General features: G+C 37.6%; 1 protein-coding gene and 1 long non-coding RNA gene across 8 annotated transcripts in view; both read left to right on the top strand.

Annotated features, from left to right (window-relative positions):
- The window catches only part of LOC110968973 (plexin-B2-like), a 276716-nt gene that overhangs the window by 219675 nt on the left and 31938 nt on the right, over nt 1–25103 (top strand). For all 4 annotated transcript variants that reach the window (XM_051949135.1, XM_051949126.1, XM_051949127.1 and 1 more), the window contains 12 exons: nt 6709–6845; nt 6941–7123; nt 8815–8926; nt 14374–14583; nt 14668–14751; nt 15618–15713; nt 16033–16169; nt 16257–16357; nt 19575–19804; nt 21361–21542; nt 21681–21747; nt 22821–22967. In XM_051949135.1, the coding sequence (XP_051805095.1) occupies nt 6709–6845; nt 6941–7123; nt 8815–8926; nt 14374–14583; nt 14668–14751; nt 15618–15713; nt 16033–16169; nt 16257–16357; nt 19575–19804; nt 21361–21542; nt 21681–21747; nt 22821–22967 (1686 nt within the window). The remainder of the gene's footprint in view (nt 1–6708; nt 6846–6940; nt 7124–8814; nt 8927–14373; nt 14584–14667; nt 14752–15617; nt 15714–16032; nt 16170–16256; nt 16358–19574; nt 19805–21360; nt 21543–21680; nt 21748–22820; nt 22968–25103) is intronic.
- Nucleotides 7794–8765, top strand: LOC127534312 (uncharacterized). Of its 4 annotated transcripts, none has more exons than XR_007942370.1 (4): nt 7794–7825; nt 7940–8015; nt 8054–8528; nt 8586–8764. It is a non-coding gene; the product is annotated as an uncharacterized LOC127534312 (long non-coding RNA). The 4 variants fall into 4 exon arrangements; XR_007942373.1 differs by having other exon boundaries at nt 7800–7825; nt 7921–8015; nt 8586–8765; XR_007942371.1 differs by having other exon boundaries at nt 7806–7825; nt 7940–7996.

Raw genomic sequence — 25103 nt, 5'->3', positions numbered from 1 at the left:
TCCTCCTCAAAATCCTCGGGACGTTTCAGAATAGCTCAACTCTGGGCAGAAGCTCATAAATGTTGAAGAAAACATCGTCCTGGTCACAGTTTGTTTGGTCTCCGGGTGTCAATCATAAACACAACTGTTGCCCCTGACAAGGAGCCTTGACTTAAAAGTTGAGACGAATCATGAATTAATCAAACATGAATCTGCAGCCATCTGATAAGCGGCTAATCATTTATTTAGCAGTTATATATTATTGCAAAAAGATTATTTGTGGGTTTTTGAGAAAATAACAGATGAATTCATTAACCTGAAAATGCATTTTCTACTATTTACTGGCATTTAAATTGCATTTAAAGCAACATTGAAGCTAATAATTAGCCACACTGATGGGGATAACGTGACTTTTCGCAAAATATTTCAAGATAAGATCGCACTTTAACAGGGATAGCAGCCAAGTTTAAACCCTTTTTACCTTTTTGTAGGTGCAGTCCTGTAACTTATTGATCGCACCATGTAACTGCAAATCAGTGACCACTTAGCCTTATTTACTGGATGTAGGTTACGAGTATAAGCCTTCCGTTGGTCGATCATTTCTGTCGTTGGTTGGCAACAACAAGGCACCAAACTACTGCACTGAAAAAGAAAGTTCCGCAGAGGATTTGGATCTTGTAGTCTTGTTTTTTGTGTCTTATTATATCGTATCCATTTTTGTCTCAGAGCTCGTCTTTATGCATGCGGATATTCCACAACAAGAATCTCAGCTGTTGCTACTTTGAAAAAGCACCCAAAATACAGGAAGTACAAAGAAGTCACGAGTGTTTTTTACCTCTACAGCAAAATGATAGTGTGGTTTTCCAAGCGAAACTAATGCTAGCTGCATGCTAATGTAGGTCCACTCTTAGATTAAAGATCTCCTGTGGAGTTTGGTATCATCAGCAGCCGTATGAAGCCGAGTTTTTACAAATGCAACAGGTTTCGTGTGATTCAACACACTGATAATTACAGATAATGAGCTCAGAGGCTCAGCAAAGCGTCATTTCAGAGCCGTGAAAACGCCACAGGAAACCTTTTAGCGGTACAACATGCTTCCTGTCTGCTTCACTAGACACACAGTGAACATGTGCTGCCGCTGCATTCGTACAGTAGTTTGATTTCCATCACGTTTTCTGTCACTCCTTAATTTTTCCTCCTTAAAGCATCTCTTTCCAGCTGCAGGAGGCTTTTAGAAACTGTTAAATCTGGCATCCTGGAACCTGCAGACGCCACGTACGAAACCTCATCAAAGTTTCTGAGGCGATACGAAACACGACCGCTTCAAAACCCGGCAGATCAAACCTCCGAAACATTAAAAGGTTTATCACAAAGAAGCAGCAAAAATATCCTACGTGTACGAATTCACACATTCACCTCTGCACAAAACTCCATTCAACTTCTCTTTTTTTTCTTACCTGCATAGAGAAGCAAAGGCGATCAAAATAAATACATATCACCTGCTGTTCTGTTTTGTTTTCCCATCTCAGGCTCGGGTGTTTAATTCAAATATCGATGTTCATTTTCATATTTCTTGTTTGTTTCTATTGAGCTGACAAAAAGCTAATTAAAGCAAACTGCTGAGACTAATTTACATCAGCAGCGGCGCGTCTCTGCGGCTCAGCTCAGGGTTTAAACTGTGGATCACTGCTTTGTTCATTCGTCTTACTGTCAAAAACAGGATATTAAACCAACGTTACAGAAATTCTAAGAGGCAGAGCCGCCTTTCAGAGGTTAACCGCTCGGGTAATGCAATAACTCATTAAAATTATTGGTCTAAAGGTCACAAAAACATTTATTAATGACTTTTTCCTGCTTTGGCTGCATTTTCAGGTAATTTAAAGGGACATTAAGGACAAAGAGGAGAGTTGAGCTGAAATTAGTTATCAATTAAAGTCACATCAGCTTTGTGCAACTGAGTCCCGCCCATTGAAATGTCTAAGAAGAGTTTCAACAAAAGCATAAATACCCAAGTCTGTAATGTACAATAACAACTAAATAGTTGTTTTGGTTGTGAAAATAGATTTAAGGTCCTTTACACTTCTAAAATTGTTTCATTTTTCCAACAGAATAGTAGCCTAGCCGCGCTAGACAACCCACGGCGAATTTAATTCTCTGCCAGGGTGGGTCTAGTTACCTTTGGTAAGCCTCGAGGTTGGATGCTCCTAAAACTGGCCGACGAATCGCCATGAAGTGTAGAGTCAGAAGGCGGGCGTAACTAAGTGACGACAGAGGCGCGACGATTCTGACAAGCAACCAGAAACAACTAGCCTAGCCGCGCTAGACAACCCACGGCAACGAATTTAATTCGCTGCCAGGGTCGACAACAAAAACGACAACAGTCGTTGAGCTCCATTAACACCGACTCTGAATAATCTTTCTGTTAACATGTCCGTAATATACTTGAGCTTAACCCATTGACTGTATAAATAAGGCTTCACCGAACTACCGCATCCTCTGATTTCCGGCGCTCTAGGAGCCTATTCGTTGCGCTGATTGGCTGTATACCTACCCAATTGCTGCAGAGTGATTTGACAGACAGCCTTTTAGCCCGCCTCCCTCCCTGTCCAGCGTGCCTAGACCCTTGCGTCTTCAGAGCATGGGTCTAGCGCGGCTAGGCTAACAGAATAGCACATCCTAGAGGAGAATTAGTGGAATTTTTAAAGACAATACTCCTTTCTAACTTCCCACTGGGTTTTCAGGTTCAGAGGTGTTTATAGGTTTGTCCAAATTTCAAATCTGCTGGTGAATCTCTGAATTAATAATAATAGCTTCACAGTTGCCCTGAGAAAAGCTGAATTTTAGTTTTTAGCGGTTTCACTGTTAGGTTTATTTTTGGCAAATCTTTAAATGAAACTTGTAGAATACAGGGATTTTAATGACATTTCATAATTTAAAACCCAGATTTGGTTCATTTTCCCAACAGAAAGGCACATTTTGATGATTTTTTTTTAGAAGTAATTTGGGGTTCATTAGGTTGGTATACTCGTAATAAATTTGTTCAGATTTCCATCCGCTGTAAATCTACTGGTGAGTCTCTGAATTATTGCCAACAGCTTCACAGTTGCACTGAGAAAAACAGATTTTTAAAATTTTTTTCACAGAAAGTGGTTGGACCAGTTTGATTATTTTTGTCAAATCTTGAAATGAAACATGTAGAATATAGGAATTGTGATTAAATTTCATCATCTTAAAGTCAGATTTGGTTAATTTTCATTTTGATTTTTTTTTTTTAAATAATTTGCCTTTCAAGCCTGTTGGTAAGTTTTGGGGTTCAGAAAGTTGGTATACTGGTAATATATTTGTTCAGATTTCCATCTCCTGTAAATCTGCTGGTGAATTAGTGTTTTCTTTCTCTTTGACTAACTCACCAACTGTATTTGAGTAGCTGCTGCTGTTGTCTTTGTTCCCACCTTCCAACCAGGCAGAGTTGTTCTGAGTTTGTCTCTCTTTGGGGATATTTATTTTAGTGTTTGCGTCTCGACGCTGCCAGAACAGTGAGAACAAATCTGAAATGCCGACGAGCCAAATGCTTAAGAGCGTCTCAGCAGCTGTGCTCACTCGTGCTGTGCTGATTTAGAAAACATTGTTGTTCGTCTCCGCTCCGCATTCATATTCATACCTTTTATTTTGGCTTCCAAGCAGCCACACTAACTTCTTTTACACGCGGCGCTCGACTGCTGTGTCTTATTTCACCAGACAGATTGGCTTCTTAAGTTTCCATCCTCCAGTGAAAATAAGACCTAATATTCCCTCTTGTTCTGTTCGCCGTCCTGTCGGCGCTGTACAAAACCTTCCAGAGCAAACAGGAGAGCGACCAGCTGGTGTGTTTTCAGCTTCTTTCTCAATATATTCCTCGAGCACTCAGGTTGGAAAAACTCCCTGGTGCCGCTGATTCTCTTCTTTGTAGTTGTTGTTTTTAGTTAGAGCTCGCCGCCTAAATACAGCGGGGTTCAGTTATTGAGTTATTTAGCTTTGGAGAAATTAAAATATGTTTTGTTTTGATGTGATCAAAGCGTTCATACCTGCATGACGGCAGTTGGAACGGAATGAACTCGGCTCGGTTAAAGTTTTATGTTCGCTTCTCGTTTTATTTTCTTCTCCTGTCTGTCTTTGCCATTTGATTTGACACATCTGAGGGAGGTTTTATTATTATTTTACTCTCCGAGTGTGATTATTTTCATGCCAAAGTGTTCTCAGTTTGGAAAGTTTGGCGAAAAAAGGGAATATTATCAGGTTGTTATTGTTTGATTGGCAGAAAATCCAACAATGAAAGATGACAAGCTCACTCAGGAAAGAAAAAAAAAAGTCTTTATTCAATCTGAGTCTTTTAAAATTTAGTGTGTGCCAATGCGGAGCCCCATTTTCCTGAATAATACACACTTCAAGTACAATAAAAGTTTTAAAATCAACCCCGTGTGTGTTTGACAGCTGAGTAGTTCTTTCAGAAAATGGTACAAGAATCTGTTTTAGTCCTTATAAAGCTTATTTCTCTTAATGATAATTGTATAAAACTCACCTCTTTAATGTGTATTATGGTAAAAAAATTGTGCTTAATTACAGGTGTGGCCTTCACAGGACAGTTTATAGTTTGATTAATTCCACCTCTTTGTTCATTTTTTTAATTAGATGGAAGTTCAAATGAGTCAGGCGTTGCTAAGATGGAAACATAAGACAAGATTGATGAGGAATACAGTTTTTATGACTCTGAAGACATTAAACTGCTGCAGTTTTACTGTTCGAACTGATACATCCCATAATACTGATGCTCGAAAATGGTTTTTAAGAAATTGTCCAGTGTTTTTGGGTCATTTTGGACAAATTTTAAATAATTTTGTACCATTCCAAGGAGTTTTGGTCATTATTTTAGTAATTTAAACATTTGTAAAGTCCTTTTAGACAGAATTTAGAACATTATGAACACAAGTTTTGTCAATTTGGTCAAATTTCGAGTCGTTTTTGCTGTTTTTTTATGCTAAATTTGGAAAGTTGAGTCATTCTGGTCAAGCTTTAAGGCCGTTTGGAAAGTTTTTTTTTTTTTAAATCATTCATTCATTTAATCATTTTTAAAAAAAAATTTGTGTAGGTTTGAGGTATTTTGGACAGTTTTTTTTTCAGTCATTCATATCATTATGGAAATGTTTTGAAAAATCTTGTATAAGTTTGAGATATTTTGGACAATATTTGAGTAATTTTTGAGAAATTGAGATGTTTTGGACAAACAAACAGCAGCACATCCAGGATACCAATGATTTCTGTGGCTCTGAAGGCATTATACTGCTGCAGTTTACCTTCAAACTACGAGACATCCCATAATACTGATGCTCAAAATGGGTTTCAATCTCCTGGAAATACCTGTACAGAGCTACATTTAAGCCATTTAGAAAGTATAAATAGATTTTCTCTTTTTTTCTTTTATTCTCCCAGTTATTTATCTAAAATTTTCTTCTTCAAAAATCCATTTCTTGCATCCATTTCCATTCCATCCTATATTTTCTTCTTTTTTTTGTAGTTTACTCTTCATCGCTCTTCATGCAACACAACTATGTACATAGAGGGAGCAATTCTTTACAATATCCTCATCAGAATCAAGATCAGGTCTAAATGGCGTTACTTATGTGACCCATTTTTCCCTGTGGGAAACAAATTGTTCAATAATAGATTGTTTTCATGGGAAATAGCTTCTAAAAATGTCACTTTGGAACACAGGAATTGGATTTTAGAGGTTTAATTCATGACTAGAAAGCAAATCAAACACACAAAACATGATGGTGTTCCTGCCTTTTTTATGTGTCTGCACAGATCTGATCATCAGTGGAAGCCTTAGTGTTGTTGAAGTGCATTTATTTGCTGTTTCCTTTGTTCTATCTCGCTTTTATCTTCACTTTTCCACATAAAAACGTTCACGGTCGCTACCAGTGAAGCTCCGTCTCTCTGGATTACACTTGTTTTATTATATTTGATTTTAACAAAGCCGACTTCTACTTGCGGCTGCTTCCTAACGGAGTCACTCTGCTGGTCTCTGAATGTTAGATGTGTTTAAACGGTGTTTACCTGAACCTGCTGCGTTCCTCTGCTTCCAGGTGGTCGGCCATATGTTGTTTAAAGTGACCATCTGGGGCGGCCTCCCACAGCGCTGTTTGACCTTTTGAGTCGAACAACAGCCTTCTAGGCAGATTAAATTATGCCTCCTAACTGTTTGATTCTGCTCAGTCAGTCATCAGGTGTTGGTGTGGGACCATAAATCTGACCGGCTGCAATATGAGGCCCTAAATAAGCCTCACTTGGCCTCAGTGAGTCTCAGGTGTATCAGTAAAGGCGTGATAAATGCAGTGTCCTATTTACCGCCATCAATTTAGCCAATTTACTCCAAATATATTGTAATATTTAACCCTCTACACCCCGAAATCTAGTGGGAGATTTGAAAGGCAATTATCTGAGCTAGAAACTGCAAAAAAAGAACCATCAACCAACCAATTTTTTTCTAAATTCAAGATAAAAGTCAACCAAGAAGCACAGGGTTAAATAATTTCTTGGAGGACAAAGGCAAGATGTCCAATAAGTAAATGGGTGCCGTTGGAGCATTTTTCCTCCTCTTTATCATTTTATTTTTCACAATGATGGTTTAGCTTCAAGGTGACTCAAAACAAGCAGCATCTGAAGTACTAATTCATCACGTTTTCTCTCCAGGACCCCAAACCGACCACCGTCCAGCCAGCCAAGGGTCCAGCAGCTGGAGGAACCGTGATCACCATTGGGGGAGAAAACCTGGACACGGCCACTAAAGATGACGTCACCGTCTCAGTGGGGGGAGTTTCCTGCGAAGTGTAAGCGATACATGCTCAGACAGTTTACTTTATCGTCTTCAGAAACAGTTGGACATTAAAAGTATGCATTCACGGTTTTCTTATCTCTTCTACAGCCTGTCGTTCGGCGAAGAGATCACCTGTAAGACCGGCAGGTATCGAGGGCAGAAGGTTCCCTCAGATCAGCTAATGGTGACGGTGAAATACGGGAAAAACACCACCAAGGACATCCCAGCAGCGTACCAGTACTCTGAAAACCCCAAGATCACAGATTACTACCCCAAAGCCAGCTTCGTATGGTGAGCATACCAGTCGATAGAGATAAAAAAAGTTTGTTGGAATAGTTTGCAGAGAGATATTCAGAATGAATTCAAGGATGTTTTGAACGCTGTAGTGAATGATTCATTTAGTAAGTGTCTCAGTTTTAGTCCATTTATATGCAAATGGGCCACACGCTAGCTTTAAAGTTAACCGTCCTTTTAGAGTGTTTATGCACAAAGTTAAATGAAACCTCAATTACATGCATAAATCCAAAATTGAAAGGAGAAGCACAATGAGAGTTTGCACTAGGGATGTCCCAGTCCAATACATTTTCCCTACATAGTACACACTTAAAGTACATTAGTTATTTATGCTTGACAACTAAATAGCTCTTCAATGCATCAGGAATAAACTGCATTTTTCCATCAGAGCTGTTCATTAATGTTCTGTAGGTGTTCATGAACCTTGTTGTAAAGTTCCAGTAGGACACTGTCTAAATGTAGTGTTAGAGGGTAAATGTAGCGCTAGAGGGTAAATGTAGTGTTAGAAGATAAATGTAGTGTTAGAGGATAAATGTAGTGTTAGAAGGTAAATGTAGCGTTAGAGGGTAAATGTAGCGCTAGAAGGTAAATGTAGCGCTAGAAGGTAAATGTAGCGTTAGAGGGTAAATGTAGTAGTAGAGGATAAATGTAGTGTTAGAGGATAAATGTAGCGTTAGAAGGTAAATGTAGCGTTAGAGGGTAAATGTAGCGTTAGAGGGTAAATGTAGTGTTAGAAGATAAATGTAGTGTTAGAGGGTAAATGTAGCGTTAGAGGATAAATGTAGCGTTAGAAGGTAAATGTAGCGTTAGAAGGTAAATGTAGCGTTAGAAGGTAAATGTAGCGTTAGAAGGTAAATGTAGCGTTAGAGGGTAAATGTAGCGTTAGAGGGTAAATGTAGCGTTAGAGGATAAATGTAGCGTTAGAAGGTAAATGTAGCGTTAGAGGGTAAATGTAGCGTTAGAGGGTAAATGTAGCGTTAGAAGGTAAATGTAGCATTAGAGGGTAAATGTAGCGTTAGAAGGTAAATGTAGCGTTAGAGGGTAAATGTAGCGTTAGAAGGTAAATGTAGCGTTAGAGGATAAATGTAGCGTTAGAGGGTAAATGTAGCGTTAGAGGGTAAATGTAGCGTTAGAGGGTAAATGTAGCGTTAGAGGGTAAATGTAGCGTTAGAAGGTAAATGTAGCGTTAGAGGGTAAATGTAGCGTTAGAGGGTAAATGTAGCGTTAGAGGGTAAATGTAGCGTTAGAAGGTAAATGTAGCGTTAGAAGGTAAATGTAGCGTTAGAGGGTAAATGTAGCGTTAGAGGGTAAATGTAGCGTTAGAGGATGAATGTAGCGTTAGAGGGTAAATGTAGCGTTAGAGGGTAAATGTAGCGTTAGAGGGTAAATGTAGCGTTAGAGGGTAAATGTAGCATTAGAGGGTAAATGTAATATTGGAGGGTAAATGTAGCGTTAGAAGGTAAATGTAGCGTTAGAGGGTAAATGTAGCGTTAGAGGGTAAATGTAGCGTTAGAGGGTAAATGTAGCATTAGAGAGTAAATGTAGTGTCACTTATCAATATTTGCTGAAAATCAAATCTCTTATTTATAATATCCTGAAAGGATCCGATACCAAAAAAATTAATGATTTATATAAACAATTTGTGAGCAAATGTAATAATTTCCGCCTTTTCGTGCTTGTTTGTGTAGCGGTGGTCGGTGGATTGTGGTGGTGGGAAACGGGTTTGACCTGATCCAGACCGCCACGATGAAGGTGCTGCCCTCTGCTGACGAGTTTTCACAGAACACCACACCTGTAGAGGTAAGAACCAAGTTTTATTTACTCATGCTGGCCAGCATTAAACTTTTAACAGGGACACCCCGCAAGTCAGTCATTAAAATGTAGGGTGAAGACTTGTAGCAGGTTTTACGAAGACCTTGACTATAAGTTATGGTCTAATAGTAGCAGTAGTTGTAGTATTTCAAATGAATCACAGGTTTGGATGGCTAATGGTGCTCACGAACTCATGAAAGCCTCACACATCTCATGCTTGGTAAAGAAAGATCAGGTTTTTATGGGTTTTCATGCCTCTACAGCACCCCCTACAATACTTTAAAGTTACTGCCCCTAGATTAGGTTTCCTCTACACTTACTAAATTTGCTCCACATATCTATTGTGTCCAAACGTACAAAAAAGTCTCTTGGAACCGCGTCCTAAAGGAAGTGCCATTATTTTGGATTTACTGTGCCATTTTGTCGCTGCTTTTGCTTTTTGCAGCACTTCTACTGAAACAAATGAATCCTTTGCAAATCAAAGCTATGAACACTGTGGATTTTTTCCATTTCTTTAAACAGTAGGTACCACAGACAGTCCAATTCCTGCAATCCAAGGACATGCAATATACAAGAGTAAGAGGGAAAATAAATATATCAGTTGAAAAAGGAAGCAAAAGCACAAATATTTATGTAGCAAAGATCCCTTCACATGAAGAAAAATACTGATATTACTCAAATCTGTTGCTCCTGTCATTACAGTTTATTTTGTGTTTTTCCACCCTTTGCAATTTCCGTTAAAATATCTTTATAATTGTTAAATTGTTCCTGAAAGCGAAATTTTTTTGCTCGAGGGAAAAGAGCCGAGTGGTTTAAAGTGGGGGCATTTGTTGAATAATAGGTTAAATTACCCAGAATTCATAGCAAATTCGCCACTTAACATCTAATGAATTAATCAGACTGAAGCCACAGTCGGTGAAATCGTTGCCGGTTTGAGGTCGAGTCTCCAGGAGATGAATCTAAGTCGGTGTAATGTCCTCTGCAGTGATGGAGACACGACATTCTGAGTGTTTGTGTCCAAACAGCAGCTCCAGAACACTGTGGCAGCAGATTGATGGGGTTTAAAGTGCTGCTACATTTCCTCTCTGTTCCACTCACTCTTTATTTTCCAGCTTCACAAAGTTTGGGTTCTTTGTTTTCACTGCTGCAGGTTTATTTTCTAACCTTTACTTCTGAGCTCAGGTTTTCTTCTCTTTGCCTTTTTGCACCCCAACTTTTTGAACCTTTATTATTTGAAAATTTTGTTCTGTACTGTAAGTGCGGCAGCCAGCATCCATGACACACGCTGGATCTTGCATGTGAATATTACAGCCTTTTCACTTGAATTTCATTTCGGGGAACTGGAAAATGCTGAATCTGGCATGGAGGGGAAGCAGCGATCGGGTGGTTGTGGCCAAAAAAAAATCCACGTTGTGATTAGGTACTACGTTTGTGCCACATGTGGTTCTTCCGCTGTTAATTCTGCTGTTTGGTCTCCAGTTTGTAGCTGTAAACTAAGTTTTTGTCATTAGTGATGATTCTCAGCAGGAGGTTTGAATCAGTTTGACGTTTTCTCTCTGTACAAGTTTAATGCCCACGGTGAAATCGCAAATGATTCTAAATGTGGCAGGAGCACTGGGAGCGGTGCACAAGAACGCTGTGTTTAAATCAGGTTTTTGCTTTTGATAGGTGCAGTGTTTGAACTTTATGATCACACCTCATATTTTAACAACACGCAGCTGGATTTTGCTGAAGTGGGTTTATTAGGTGGTAGAAATCGTCAAAACTACACAAAACGAATACTTTAAATGCTCTGTTTATCGGTTTGTACATTCCAAAATGTCTCAAATAAACCAAACAGGAAGAAGCGACAAACTTGCCCTCCTTTTAAGAATCGTCAAGAGAAAAACAGCCATCACTATGCAGAAAAGATAAAGATTAAAATGTTTAAGATTGAATTTGACACCTTAGTGTTGAGTTTTACATAACAAAGCATGGTCTTTAAATAATACTGATAATGTGACCATATTATGTGTTTTTTTTTATTCAAATAAAACAAACACGCTTTTTAAATCTGTACATAAAAAGTTCACCCTTAAATGGGTTGACATTTATTAAACTGTGGACTTTTCTGTGGCCCAATATGAACAAATAACTGTTAAAAGTGGTCTGGTATTCAGGTTTTTTTGTTTATCTTCAAATTTTCTTAAATTTCAGACCGAAAATATTTGCTTTGTGCTTTTTTGGTGTCTTCATCACCGTGTTTATAGAATGTAAGACTTGTACAGATCAGTCTAACTACATAGAATATTTGTAATGAATGCACATTGTCAGCTCGGTGTACTGTACACGAGTCTGCAGCCGCAACTGCCACAAAAAGCCTGAAGCAGAGTGGCGCCTCTGTTTCACTGCCGAGTAGCTCTGAGTAACAGAGTCTCTGAGGAAAAGACTCGCTGCAGGGGAGACGAGGTGAAGTCGCTTCATCGGCTTCATCAAACACCGCCGTCTGAACCTGGAAGAAAGAGGAGAGACTCAGTGGGAGGCAGAAAAAGACTGAGAGACGAGGAAATGTGAAGTAAAAGTTACACCTGCTCTGAAAATCTGGAGTGAAATCCTGCAAGCAGGCTGTTTGTAGGTTTATATGTAAAAAAAGAAAAAAAATGCATTTCAACCTTTAATAAGTAAAGTTTTGTCAACTTGTTTGCAGCAGAATGTTTACAGCTTGTTTGTGCTCATATGTAGCAGCACTTCAGAGGCAGGTGTGTAGTTTCACTTCCAGACAAGACTCAATTATTTTAAGATTTTCAGTTATTTTACTTGGATAACTGTTTTTCACATTAGTGGAATTGTCCAAAATGTACGTTAAGGTGTTTCCTGAGGCAAATATATGCTTTTACTTCAGGACTAGACTCAGTTGTTTTGAGAATTTGGATTATCTTGCTTATTAACATCGTCCCCCCGACTAACAAAAAGAAAACATCCACAGTAAAGCAGTTTGTCCAAAATGATTTAAAATTATATGTCGAAAATTCATCATAATGTGTCCAAAACAGCACAAATCTTGTCAAGAATGACACAGAATTGATCTCAACTGACTAAAACTTGTCCAAAATCATTTAAAGCTTGTCTTAAGTGGATTAAGGCATGTCCAAAATTTAGCAAATGTAGTGCAAAATAACCTCAAGTTGTCCTAAATCATTCAAAATTGATCTAAAATTTAAAAAAACCTGTCCAAATAATGTCCAACATTTGTTCAAAATTATTCGTCAAAAATTCGTCGTGTGTCAAAAGTGTCTCAAAATGACAAAAACTTGTCCAAAATAATTCAAAGCTTGTCTAGGATTAATCCAAACATGTCCAGAATTAAGCAAATGTACTCTAAAATACTCTAAACTTGCCTAAAATTACTATTACTTCATCTATAATAACTCAAAACTAAATGTTGTCCAAAATACTTAAAAATGAATCTAAAATCACTCAAACTGTATCCAAAATAAGGCAAAATTTGTCCAAAATGACTTAAACTCAATCAAAATCAACTTTAAATTTGTTTTATTCTAAATTTTGAGGCTTCACAGCGGTATCTGTATACAGTTTATATCACTTATTGTATATTTTGAAGGCTGTTTTCTCAAAATGAGTTTTTTTCTTTCCGACTCTGAGCCACAAAATCTCCACTTCAGCAGTTCTTCCATCAATCAGACTTTCCAGTTTTATTCCCATCTATATCCTGGAGGTTTCCACGGAGGGGTTGCTTCATATATCATTCATAGCCTGATTTATAGCATTTTTTTCCCCCAGAAAACATAGAAAAAGTGGATTTTTTCTTGTTGTTGACAGTGTTTTCTGGTTTACCGAGGGATGAAATGAGATCTCCAGCAGAAATATGAAACAAGAATTCTGAACCTGCTTCATCCAGTGTTTAGGTTCGCGTTTGTCGAAATTTATGCAAAATCGTGCATTTTTGCACAGATTATATCCCATTTGTTTATGTTTTGTCAACTTGTGGACAGCAAAGATAGTTGTGCTTGTGTACTTGAGTGTTTATTGCCACATTTCAGAGGTAAATATTGTTCTTTTACTTCCTACATTCATTAAACAGGTATGTAGTAGTTGCTAGCTACTGCATAAATCAAAATTTTGACTAAAGATTCTCTTTTTAACCTTTAGCCACACATAAAATCACTACTTGAGTAAACCAAATTGTACATACAATAACAATTTAAGGTGCAGTAAAACATATGATTGATGTTGGTGCGTGTGGGTCCCTTCTGTTGAAACTGTTGGCCCTCTCTGCACTTTAACATTAATTGTTTGTTTTTATGGAACCGTCTTTAATAATTTAAACCAAAGGTCCATTTAATACTAGGTTTCGCTACCCATTCATAGTTATTTATGTAAGTTTTTGTGTACGTGCTTCATTTCAGCTTAGCGGGAGAGTTTTGACTTCGGCTTTTCGAACTCTCAAGACGATTTCGGCCTTAACCTCTTATTTACATACAATTCTTTCAATATTACCAATTTAATAACATGTTTTTGTGCCACTTGGGGGCAGCAGAAACAAGCTATGATCTCAATATTAACAAATAGTCGCCTTCTGAATTGATATTTATGAACTTGTTAGCAAAAGGTTGCTCATTTATACATCTAGCAGACGCTGTTGTTCACTAGAAATTGCATTTGATGGCTTTTTAAACTCCGTTTTTGGTCTCCAGCAGTAAAATATTTTGTGCTTTCACTGCTAAATTCTTCAGTGTGTTGAAAAGAAGTAGAATTAAAGCAATATAAATATGCAAAGTGACATTTAAATCAATGAAACGCAGCGTCTTTGATGGATGTTTAAGCTCCATTTTTGGTCTCCACCAGTTACCAAGTCAGATATTTGGTTCTTTAGCTGCTAAATTCTTCAGTGTGTTGATCAGATATTGAAAATGCATAGAATTAAAGTGATACAAATGTCAATCGTGATATTTAACTAAATAAAAACCGTCAGTGTGTTGACCAGATATTGAAAATAGACACAATTTACACAATATAAATACAAAATGTGGTATTTAAATCAATTTAAAAAAAACTCTTTTTTGTTGGATCTTTTAGCTCCGTTTTTGGTCTCCACCAGCTACTGAATCCAATATTTGGTGTTTTCGCTGCTAAATTCTTCAGTTTGTTGACCAGATATTGAAAATAAACTGGATTTAAGTGATATAAATGTTAATATCAATTTTAAAAAACTGTCTTTTGAGCGTTTTTTTTTTTGTATTTGAAGACACCAAATACTGGCATAATAAGATCTTGACTGAATATAAGGAACTTTTAATCAGGTATAGCAACCAATACTTTGACATTAAGCGTTGAAACTTATAATCAACCTAAAAAATGTTGTACCACAGCTGGTTTATCTTCTTCTTCAGCCTTTCTCACATGAAATTCCCTTATTTTCCTCTTGTCTTTTTCAGTTCGTCCAGACGGCTCTGAGTAAAAACGACACTCACCTCCAGTTTTACTCTCCGCCGGTGAACTGCTGCCTTGACAGCCAGTCTTTAAGAACCGTCCTGCAGCTTGACAACATGATGGAGGAGCTGAAGAGCTTCGACTACCATCCAGACCCGACCTTCAACAAGCTGGCCAAGAACGTCATCACAGAGACCAGCATCATCATCGTCACTGTGAGGACAGACGCCCAAATTTACCCCTAACGTTGCCCTTTATTTCTTCTTCTATCTGCCGAATTCATCCTGTTTTTTTTGCAGGGTCGAGGTTTCTCCAAAGCGATGACGGCCCCAGAGGCTCAGGCGTTTGTTGGAGATGCTTCCTGTCACGTTAACATCCTGCAGGTAAAATAATTAACTCACCTGTAAGAGGAAGAAGTGAAGCTGCAGGGGTTTATAAAGGCTAATTGTAAAGAAAACCATCCAAAATACACATTTTACACAGACGTATCATGACTTATGGGTCAAAAATCATACAACGACTGAGCAGCGTTGGAGTACTGCGCTCTCTGAATGTTTTTCTTGTTATTTCTGTTTTGTTATGTTGCATCCGCTGTTTCTGGATAACTGCATAAAAAAGGTCTTTTTTTGAAGATTTTTAATTGAAAATCAAATTCTGTTTTTCTTCCTTTAAGTTTTGACCTCTTCACAATTGACAGATATTTCTGTAAATCAGTTGATTTCGTGGTAGAAAACACCTCTGATAGCACTTTTGACTTGTTTTTCTTCTATTTTTTGAGTAAAATTCAAATTTTGCAAATAATTTGCATGAAAAAAATTAAAGTTTTTCAGAATTTGGACCAATTGTCGCCAGTGCATTTATCCTGTTAGGGTCAGACTTCAGCTGATTTGACAGAATAATCAAACTAAAATGTGACGTGGTTTATATTATTTTGTTCATTTTTCCTTTTTTGAATTTGTTTTGTTAAATATCTATCATGAAATTTCCCTTTTTTAATTGTAAATCTGCATTTTTTTTGTTTGAAGTGTGCTTATACTTGCAGCCGCACTGATAATATGAAATATTTTGACTGTAAAATAAATATTTTTCCATCTAAAAAGTAAGAATGATAATATTTATTTGACAGTAAACAGCTTCAGGGCGTTTTCCACCTGTGATATTAGATTTTGAGTTGAAGCCATGAAGGTTAGAAACGTTTTTTTTTGTTTAACGTTAACCTTCCTCTGCTGTATTGTAATCATTAATGCAGGACGATAAGTTGATCCTGGAGGCTCCGTCGTCGCAGCCGAAGTCCAGATTCAAACGTCAGAGAAGAGACACGACCAACGACCTGCTGGAGCTCGTGGTAAAAACACTCAGAAGTTATTAAATTATATATATTTTACATTTAAAACATCCTGAGATGACCAAAGTGATACATGTGCTAGCGGATAGGCAGCACTAATCTAACCTCTGTTTTGGAGAAACAAATACTGCCTTTAGTAAGAGATTTAAAGGAGGTATTTTTTAGCTTAAATGTGGATTTTGACTCTGGATATGTGTTTAAATGGTACATTTTGTTTATGAAGTGCTTCTCAACACATTTGAGTGAAGTTACAGGTAAATAAACTGGCAGAGGAGACCTTCATGAACTCAAACATTCAGGATGATTTTTGTCCCTCCAGGTGAAGTTCGGTCACGGCGAGTGGATGGTCGGTTCGGTTTACTACGCCAGAAAAGACGACATTCCTCTGGCCATCATCATCCCGGCGGTTATCGTACCGATGCTGCTCTTCATCGCCATCTCCGTCTACTGCTACAGGTTGGACTCAAAGACGTTTTACATGAACGCACAGACGCACGTGCTTGTACATCGGAATATTTACTGTTTTTTACGATTTGCTAACAGGAGGAAGAGTCAGCAGGCGGAACGAGAATACGAGAAGGTGAAACACCAGCTGGAGAATCTGGAGGAAAGTGTTCGAGATCGCTGCAAGAAAGAGTTCACAGGTAAAGAAAGTCTCATAGATCTCGTCGGTGGATGGAAACAGAAGCCTGGGTGTGGATTTCGGGGCAGATAAAAGGAAATCGGTATTAAGAGTTTTGAACATTGGCTTAAAATCCTGATGAAATACATCTGAGCTTTTGAAGTCTAGAGGTTTATCAATTATTTCTAATGATTCAGCTTTGAAACAACGGTGTACACAGATTCATAAAGGTGATTTCCACAAACTAAATGTACAGACGAGGACGGGACCTAAAGGAGATGATATGAAAGGAGTTGATCTACAGGAGAATAAATCATACATTTCCCCCATTAGTGCAGAAAAGACACAGATTGATGCAAAAAAAAAAAACTTAACATAATGCAGGAAATTAAGTGTTTGATGCAAATAAAACACCCAGTTCCCTGTTTGATGTGTCCTCCCATTATGTTCAAACTAAATCTATGCCAACGCACAGAAGAATCCTGTTTCTTATCTTCTAAGGCTGCACAGATTTATGCTCAAGAATAAGAACAGAGGCGACATTTGGGCATCAGTCAAAGTAGAATCCTAACGGACGTCTGCCAGTCTTATATTTTCCACATCTGCTGTCTGCAGCTGCCAGTGTTTCCTCACATCCATCAGTCAGAACTCCATTCATTCCAATGAAGAACCTCTTTGATCTTCAGTGTGTTTGTGAAACTACCGTTTTTACAAAATTTGCCTCAAGTAAGCTGAAAATTTAAACTTTGGCAGAGGTTTTTGGAGAAACCCTAAACATTGTGCACCAAGAATTTAGAAAGAAAATTTCTGGCATTCATTAAAGAAAAATATATTACACCCTAAAACTTGATTTTTTTTATTATTATTATTAATAGAGGATTCCTGATTATATCTTTTATAGCATCGCTACCAAATCAAAACTTTAAATTTTACACAGGAAATATTAAAAAATAATGGACAGATTGCCAATAAATTCACTTTTTCCACACATTAACCTGCAATAATTGATTTTTAACCATGAAATCAAGTCAAACTGGGACAAAATATTTCCCCAAACTGGGTCCACATCTTAGTGGCTGTAATACTGGTTCCATATAACTATAGCTTTTCCATCCATCTGCAGTGAAACGCTTTTCTTTTGCATTGAACATTAGGGGATGTAGTCCCCCTTGTATTATGCAGGTTAACTGATAAGAAGCTAAAATTACATGGAAACAAGAGATTAGCTTTAGCTTAGCATACATGTCTCAGATTTAAAGACTCTGTCCGCTACGATATATCGTTTTTTTGCCTTGTTAATATTTCTTTATGGTGTTTTTATGTGTTTTATTCATCTAGAAAATTAATTGTGAGTGACATAATCATGAATTTCCACCTTAAAACTGTAGCATATCAATGAAAGTCTCAAAAATTGGGGGTTTGATACGTAACAAACCTAAAGAACCAATCATGTGTAGTTGCAAGGTGGAGTTTTTTGTATCATTATTCCTATTCGGATTTCCAATTTGTACATGTATAGCTCAGTTCCTAAAATTATTATTACGACTGTGTAACGTAGAGTAGTTTTACAGCTTATTAGGGGACTAGATGGTGAACCGGTGTGCTCAAGCTGCAATGAAGTGTCTGAACTTCATAGATCTAAACATTCTAGGAAAGTGAATGCTGTAGAGTTACAGGATATTTTAAGGCAGGAAGGGTTGATTTTTGTAGAAAAAAAAACTCATGGATGAGCTTTAAGGTTAAATCGATGACAGACTTTAAGTTCCTTTAGAAGCTTCTCCTTAACTGTCCACCATATTTCCTTATTTCTACGTTGAGCCTGGTTCTGCATAAGTCCATCCTAAACTTCAGCTCCATGCTTAAGTTCTGAATGTTTAATAGAAAGTGAAAGATGCAGACTCTCCTCAAACACTGCAATAAAAACAGATGATGAAGTAATTTAAAGTGTCGACGTCCACGTCCGTCCCAACAGCTAAATCATCCGGTAAACTCGGAGCTGATTGAGGCCAACGTGAAGCTTTCCGCTGTCCGATCCGAGCAGCAGACGCAGCAGAAACTGCAGAAATTCTCTCAGCATCTTGTCACGTTGTGCGTTTCTCAATTAGAGAACGCTGCCACTTTGACAGTTCATCTCCATACTGTGAACCTGAGCCAACGCAATTCAGCAGAACGAACAGAAGTCCGAGTAAGACGTCAGAAAACTCCCCTCCGGGTTCTCCTCTGTGAACTCGGTGGGCTGAATCTGACAGCTCTGTTATTGAACTGACACTCAGATGGAGAATATTCAGTCAGAGATCCTGAACCCTCCTTGTAAATATTTATGAAGACACAAGAATCCAAAGCACAGATTGTAAAAAAATCATGGAAATGCTGCTTCATGGTAAATTCATGAGCTTTGAGCCTCTTAGTATAACCACATATGTCACAGTGCAGTGGAATTTTACAAAGAAAATATATTTAAAAAGTAGATAAAACATGTAGATTTAACTGAAACACAGTAAATACAAGTAGAGCTGAAACAATTACAGGATTGATTAGAATCTAATTGACTGTTAATAAGTATTTTTCATGTAGAAATACCAAATATTTTAATCTTTCAGCTTCTTCATTTAAAAGTTTCAATAATAAAGGAGCCTTTTTCTGTACTTTTAATCATTTTTCATTCAGACATACCAAATATTTCGATGTTTGGGCTTTTTAAGTATAATTATTATTTGCTGATTTTCCTTTTAACTGCTTCGGTTACTTTAGTTTATTTGCTCTGATTTTGAAATCTGAATGATACAGGGGGCATCTTCTTCCACTATTCTACGCTTTCAGCTTCTTAAACGTAAAAATTTTCCTTTTAACCGCTTCAGTTATTTTAAAATGTTTGCAATCATTTTTTAATTGACTGATACACAATTTTCTGCACCTTTTAATCTTTTTTTTCCATTTAGAAATACCAAATATTTCAGTGTTTCAGCTTCTTAAATGTGAAAATTGGCGAATTTTCCTTTGAGCAGTCATTTTATTTTATTGTAATTATTTTGAAGTTTAAACCAACACAAGGGCCCTTTTTTGTACTTTAAATCATTTTTCCATAAGAAACACCCCATATTTCAATGTTACAGCTTTCTACGTGTGAAGATTTGCCGATTCTCCTTTTAACTCTTTCAGCTGTTTAAATTTATTTGTGATCTTTTGCTCTCTTGGTACGTTGCATTAAATTCAATTTTTCTTTCCTGTTGTTCTGTCAGATCTGATGATTGAGATGGAGGACCACACCAGCGACCTGAGCGAAGGCCGGATCCCCTTCCTGGACTACAAAACCTACACCGACCGCAACTTCTTCCTGCCCTCCATCGACGGCGCCAAGGACCCCATGATCACGGGAAAAATCCAAATCCCAGAAGTCCGCAGGGCCACCGTGGCTCAGGCCCTGAACCAGTTCTCCAACCTGCTCAACAGCAAAACCTTCCTCATCAATGTGGGTTTGAAGCTTTAGCTCTTCTTCGCTCCCATTCGGCGTGATTTCGTCCTTATTTTTGCGCCTGTCTCTTTGTCAGACAGTCTCAGTTTCTGGCGTTTCTCAGAGAAATGTTGATATTTTGCTGTAAACATTATATTTTTTCCCAGCCGAAACACTGCCGATGCTGTTGACCTTCTATCACCCCAAAACTTCTTTATTATGAGCAAGAAATATCAAAATCGAAGCAACAGATGGTCAATAAAAATGCACTGGAGGATATTTTAATGTGGAAAACATGCAGTAAATTCAAATCAGGAGTGAGAAGACGTTAATAAAGAGATGACACCAACGCAGGCAACAGCAGTAATAAAACAATATAAATAATAATAAAAACGCGTAGAAACGCTTCATAAAATATTCAGTTCATAGGCTCCAAAGGTTTATTTACAGAACTGATATGAAGTCCAGCAGCAACACCAATAAAACATTTTCCTCTCCAATTTATTATTTCTAAATCAAATTTGATCAAAGATAAATATGGATTTCCTCAGATATATTCACCAGAGAATTCAGCTTTTAAATATAATACTGATGTAGTTTTATATACAAAAAACTGAGATTCATAAATACACAGTTAAAAAAGAAATACATTAAAAATAGTAATAATAAAGGATAAAGGATTGTTTGTAATAAAAGACTAGTTAGTTTCAATCTAAATTGAACTTTAAATATTCAATAATATGTGCTTTTAACCATATAGATCTATTTTTATATTGCACTTTAAGAACCAAACATACAAGTTACAACTAAGCGCTCCTGTTTTTGATTAATCTGATTAATCGTAGTGTTAATTAACTCAAACCACACTTTTGCAAAATGTTAAAGAAAAAATGTAGAAAAATTTGTCAAAAACAATTGTAAACATCCTGAGTACCTGCGAAATTTGCAAAATTTTAGCTTCTACTGAAAAAACACATCAAACTTAAAATCTTTATAGAAAATTTTCGCACAGTTTTGTCTGCAATTTTTAATCACCTTTCATCACATTTTGCCATCTTTGCTTCAATACTGATGTGAATTGGTTTCCACATGCAGGAATTTAATTGGGTAATCTGGTGCACAGCAGCAAAGTAGAGAATTTCACAAGCAGGATAAAAGATTTTGAAGTTAAATCAAATGTTAAAAGTCAGATAAACAAGAGATTTAGGTAATAAAAAGTTGTAGAAATATCCACAGTTTGCAGGAATGTGTAACTTTACAGAGCATGTCATGTGAACAACTGGAGATATGCACAGATTAATAATAATCATCATATTTATAGGGATGAAAATGCACAAATTCATAAGTTTAGCAAACCTGCAAACAGTTTTCTGCCTTGATACTACCTTTAGTTTTATCTTGAAGTAAAGTAGCTCTGATAATCTGGTTAATTTTGAAGTTTCGCATGCCAACTCTCACACAAGCATCAACTTTTCAGGTAATAGATTGCAGTCTGTGTTTGGAGGTAAAATCTAGAAATGTGTCTTATTTCTGTGGTCAAACTGGTGTTGTGGTTTCCTTTCATGAATCTTTAGTTCATCCGCACGCTGGAGAGTCGGCCGGACTTCAACGCTCGCTCTCGCGGTTATTTCGCCTCCCTCCTGACGGTGGCGCTGCACGGAAAGCTGGAGTATTACACCGACATCATGAGGACGCTGCTGCTGGAGCTGATGGACGAACACGTGCAGAACAAGAACCCCAAACTGATGCTGAGGAGGTAGAATTCACATCACAGCTCTTCATTTATTCATCCTGTCGGTCAATCTGAGCCTTTTTTTGATCGTTGAAGTGACGGAAAAGCGACTCCTGCTAGATCTGACGTTTGTTTTTCTTGTGTTTTTTTTTTTTTTTGTAGGTCGGAGACGGTGGTGGAGAGGATGCTTTGTAATTGGATGTCCATCTGTCTCTACCAGTTCCTGCGGGTAACACACTTTCTCTCACTTATTCTGTTTTATTTCCTGTCCTTTGATTTGTTTTTACATCTCTTCTGTCGGTTCTTCTCGTCGTTTCTTCAGTTGTAATTGACTCTAAGAAACTTTCCTTGTTCAAACCTGCACTCGAACCTGTGTTATTTTTTGTTCTGTTTGGACCAATTTGGGATTTTTTTTTACCTGACAGCAGCACCTAGGATGTTTTGCTGCTGTTTCTATAATTTAACATCCTCCTCCAGACTCTCCGGCTGCAGAACAAGTTTTCACTGTGGACGTTTTCTCATGTTGTCATCAGGATCGACAGCTGAATTCTGATTGATTTTAGTCCAAACTCAGTCCTGGAAGAGTCCAAAAGTTCAAGTTAAGACTGCAGGGCAACCAAACTCCTTAAAATCGAACCCACAACTGATTATTTAGTTCGACATGGAGAAGATAATATATCGTTATATATGTGGCTTTCACAAATATCTAATTTTACTGTATTTAAACACTTTGAATAGGTAGAAAAATCTATCTTCATGGTGTCTTATAGACCCGACAAACCTTTAAATGTACAATTCTGCTGCTAGAAAACAAATTTGTTTACTTTTTTAAGCTAGAAAATGTATTACAATAAAGATTTATCGCAATATAAAGGTGATATTCTGGTGATTTAACAGGTGCAGGTTGTATTTTTTCCCCTAAAGTTGCAGTTTAGGCCATAAATGAACCTCCATTACATTGAAGAGACACAATGCAAAGGTGCATCTTACTTTTAGGTCTGGTCTCTCTGGTGATATTTGTGTTGGTTCACCAGTTTTCAATCCGTTTTACATCAACCAAAACATCCAAGAAAAGTTTCTGATGCTCCAGATAGAAACAAAACTCCCGAAACGACAGAAAGAAAAGGAAATATACCATAAATACATCTCAGAAATGTTTGTGCAGTTAACCAAAGTTCTGCACCGCTGGTTTAAAAGTTGCTCTTGTGTTTGAGAATACATTGGGTGTGTGATAGTGTATCATTAAGTTTGTCTTGTTCTGTCAAACTAATGTGTCTAAAACGTTGACGTTGTTGTTTTTAGGACACTGCTGGAGAACCTTTATACAAACTGTACAAGGCTTTGAAGCACCAGGTGGAAAAAGGTCCAGTGGACGCCAAGATAAAGAAAGCCAAATACACCCTGAACGATACAGGACTGCTGGGAGACGACGTCGAGTACTCAGTGCTGGTTAGTATACACGCAAATACTGCAGGTTTTATTAGTATTTTTGGTGTTTTAAATTTTTTTAAAGGCGTAAAAAGTTTTCAGTGAGTTTTGCTGACCATGTTAGTGTCCGAGTTCAGCTGTACTGAAATGCAGTTTAATGAGCAGGAGAGAAGCTAACGGATGCCACAAAAAATGGCTGATTTCATCGTGACTATTGAACTTAGTGTCTGTAGCTTTAAATGCTGCTGCTGGCCCCGCCCCGTTCAGGAAGGACACTCTCTCTGACACAAGCCAACACAAACATACTTCTAACTTTGTCTCTGAGGATCGTTGTAAAGTGCAGTCGTTGTTTTTCACTCAGACAGCTTCATAAAATCAGTATTTTAGCTCAGAATTTCTGAGTTTCAGTCACTGTTTCAACCTCGTTCTGCTGTCTGACAACAGAAAAGTAAAATTACATATATAGTATTAAATATTACAAAAACAAGGCACAAAACGACGAAAGTGAGAAACAACATGACAAAAAAAAATTGACAAATGACAACACAAAACAAAAGCAACAAAAAAATTACAAAATGACAATTTTTTTATTGCCCCCCCGGGGACAAAAAAAGTTTTCTGAATCTGAAACAAAAAAATGGACAAATGATGCAAATGTGACAAAAAAATGACAAAAGCGCGAAACAAATTGGAAAAAAAATAGACAACCACCACAAGTTAAGTAAAAGCACAAAACGACAAAAACGAGAAACAAAAAAAGACAAAAAACAACAAAAACAAGACACAATGACAAGAACAGTGAACAGTCCAGTATTTTACTTTATTGTCAAAACAACTTGTTATGGTCTAGAAATGATTTTAAATTTATAATTTTCCTAATTTACATTTTGCAGTTAATGTCTTCTCTGTAATTTTACTCTTTACTAAATCATCCCACGGGCCAGATTGGACCCTCTGGAGGGCCGGTTTTGGCCCACGGTTCGCATGTTTGACACTGCTGTTCTGAAAAGTCACTACAGGAATCTTGTTTTTCCCCAACACCGTTACGTAACCCGGTTCCCTGAGCTGTATTAGGGATGATGGTGAAGCGCTGCTGGTTGTCAGCTGTCTGAACCTCTGCATTCAGAGATAACTGGAGCAGCTGCCTCATCCAGACAAACAGCAGCTGTGTTCAGCAGCGTTCTGATGTTTCCCAACAGAGGTGAAGCGTCTCTGCACGACTGTAGACGGGAGACGATCGCTGCGTTTGTGGTTGTTTTGTTTCTGACGGTGCCACATTAGTTTTTAATGGGTGTAACACTGACTGCGTGCCAGGTCTGATGGTTGTTTTTAGCTCATTGAACTGCTGCTGTTCGCTGGTGACGCCTGTCAGAAGAACTGTAGGTTCAAATCCTGTCTGCTTTAATGATGCTGTCTTGGCTAATATTAACACAGAAGAGAAGCTTAGACACTGTGTGTAAATAAACTAACCTGATTTAAATCTTGGTGCAGTGACAGTCTGCTCCCAGTGCTCCTGCAACACTAATAACACTCACTGGATTATTATTATATGAACAGTGTAAACCGTGGTCCTTCAGCTTTATTTCATTTTAATAAAATGGAAGAAGTCACAGGGAGGAAAATCTAGCGAGTAGAGCGGTGTTGTGGCCAAGAATCCAGTGTAATTTCACCATGGTGGGACCAAATGCACAGTACATTGGAGCTACTACATGCTGTTGCACCATAGTTTGGGTTGTTTGTCTTAAATGTTTTCCCTCAAACACCTCAAGATGTTACAGAAGAACTCTCTAGAAGTCTTCACGTTTTGCTGTGCATATAAAATATAAATAAACCAGACTTCTCCTTTAACAAAGCTCTATATCTGTTAAATTTCTATGTCTAAAAGTAGTTGACTTTTGCCGACATCTTAAGTGAGATATATCAGAGCTGTCAGAACAACTTCTCATTCTTAACCACAAACTGTAATTCTCTAGTCCGTTTATGTGTGAAGTCACTGTTAAAAACTGCTGTATCGTCTCCTGATGGCCGCCAAAAACCCTCCTCTGGTCGCCATGGTGATCCTTTCTTGAAGGTTAGATCATTTAGCTGCCGACCGACATAGAAAATGTTTGTTTGCTTTTCTGCTTCAGTTTGAAAATGCAAATATGCACCTTTAAA

Source organism: Acanthochromis polyacanthus, chromosome 1, assembly GCF_021347895.1.
Source record: "Acanthochromis polyacanthus isolate Apoly-LR-REF ecotype Palm Island chromosome 1, KAUST_Apoly_ChrSc, whole genome shotgun sequence".
NCBI classification, from domain to species: Eukaryota; Metazoa; Chordata; class Actinopteri; family Pomacentridae; genus Acanthochromis; species Acanthochromis polyacanthus.
This window is presented reverse-complemented; position numbering and strand designations above follow the sequence as displayed.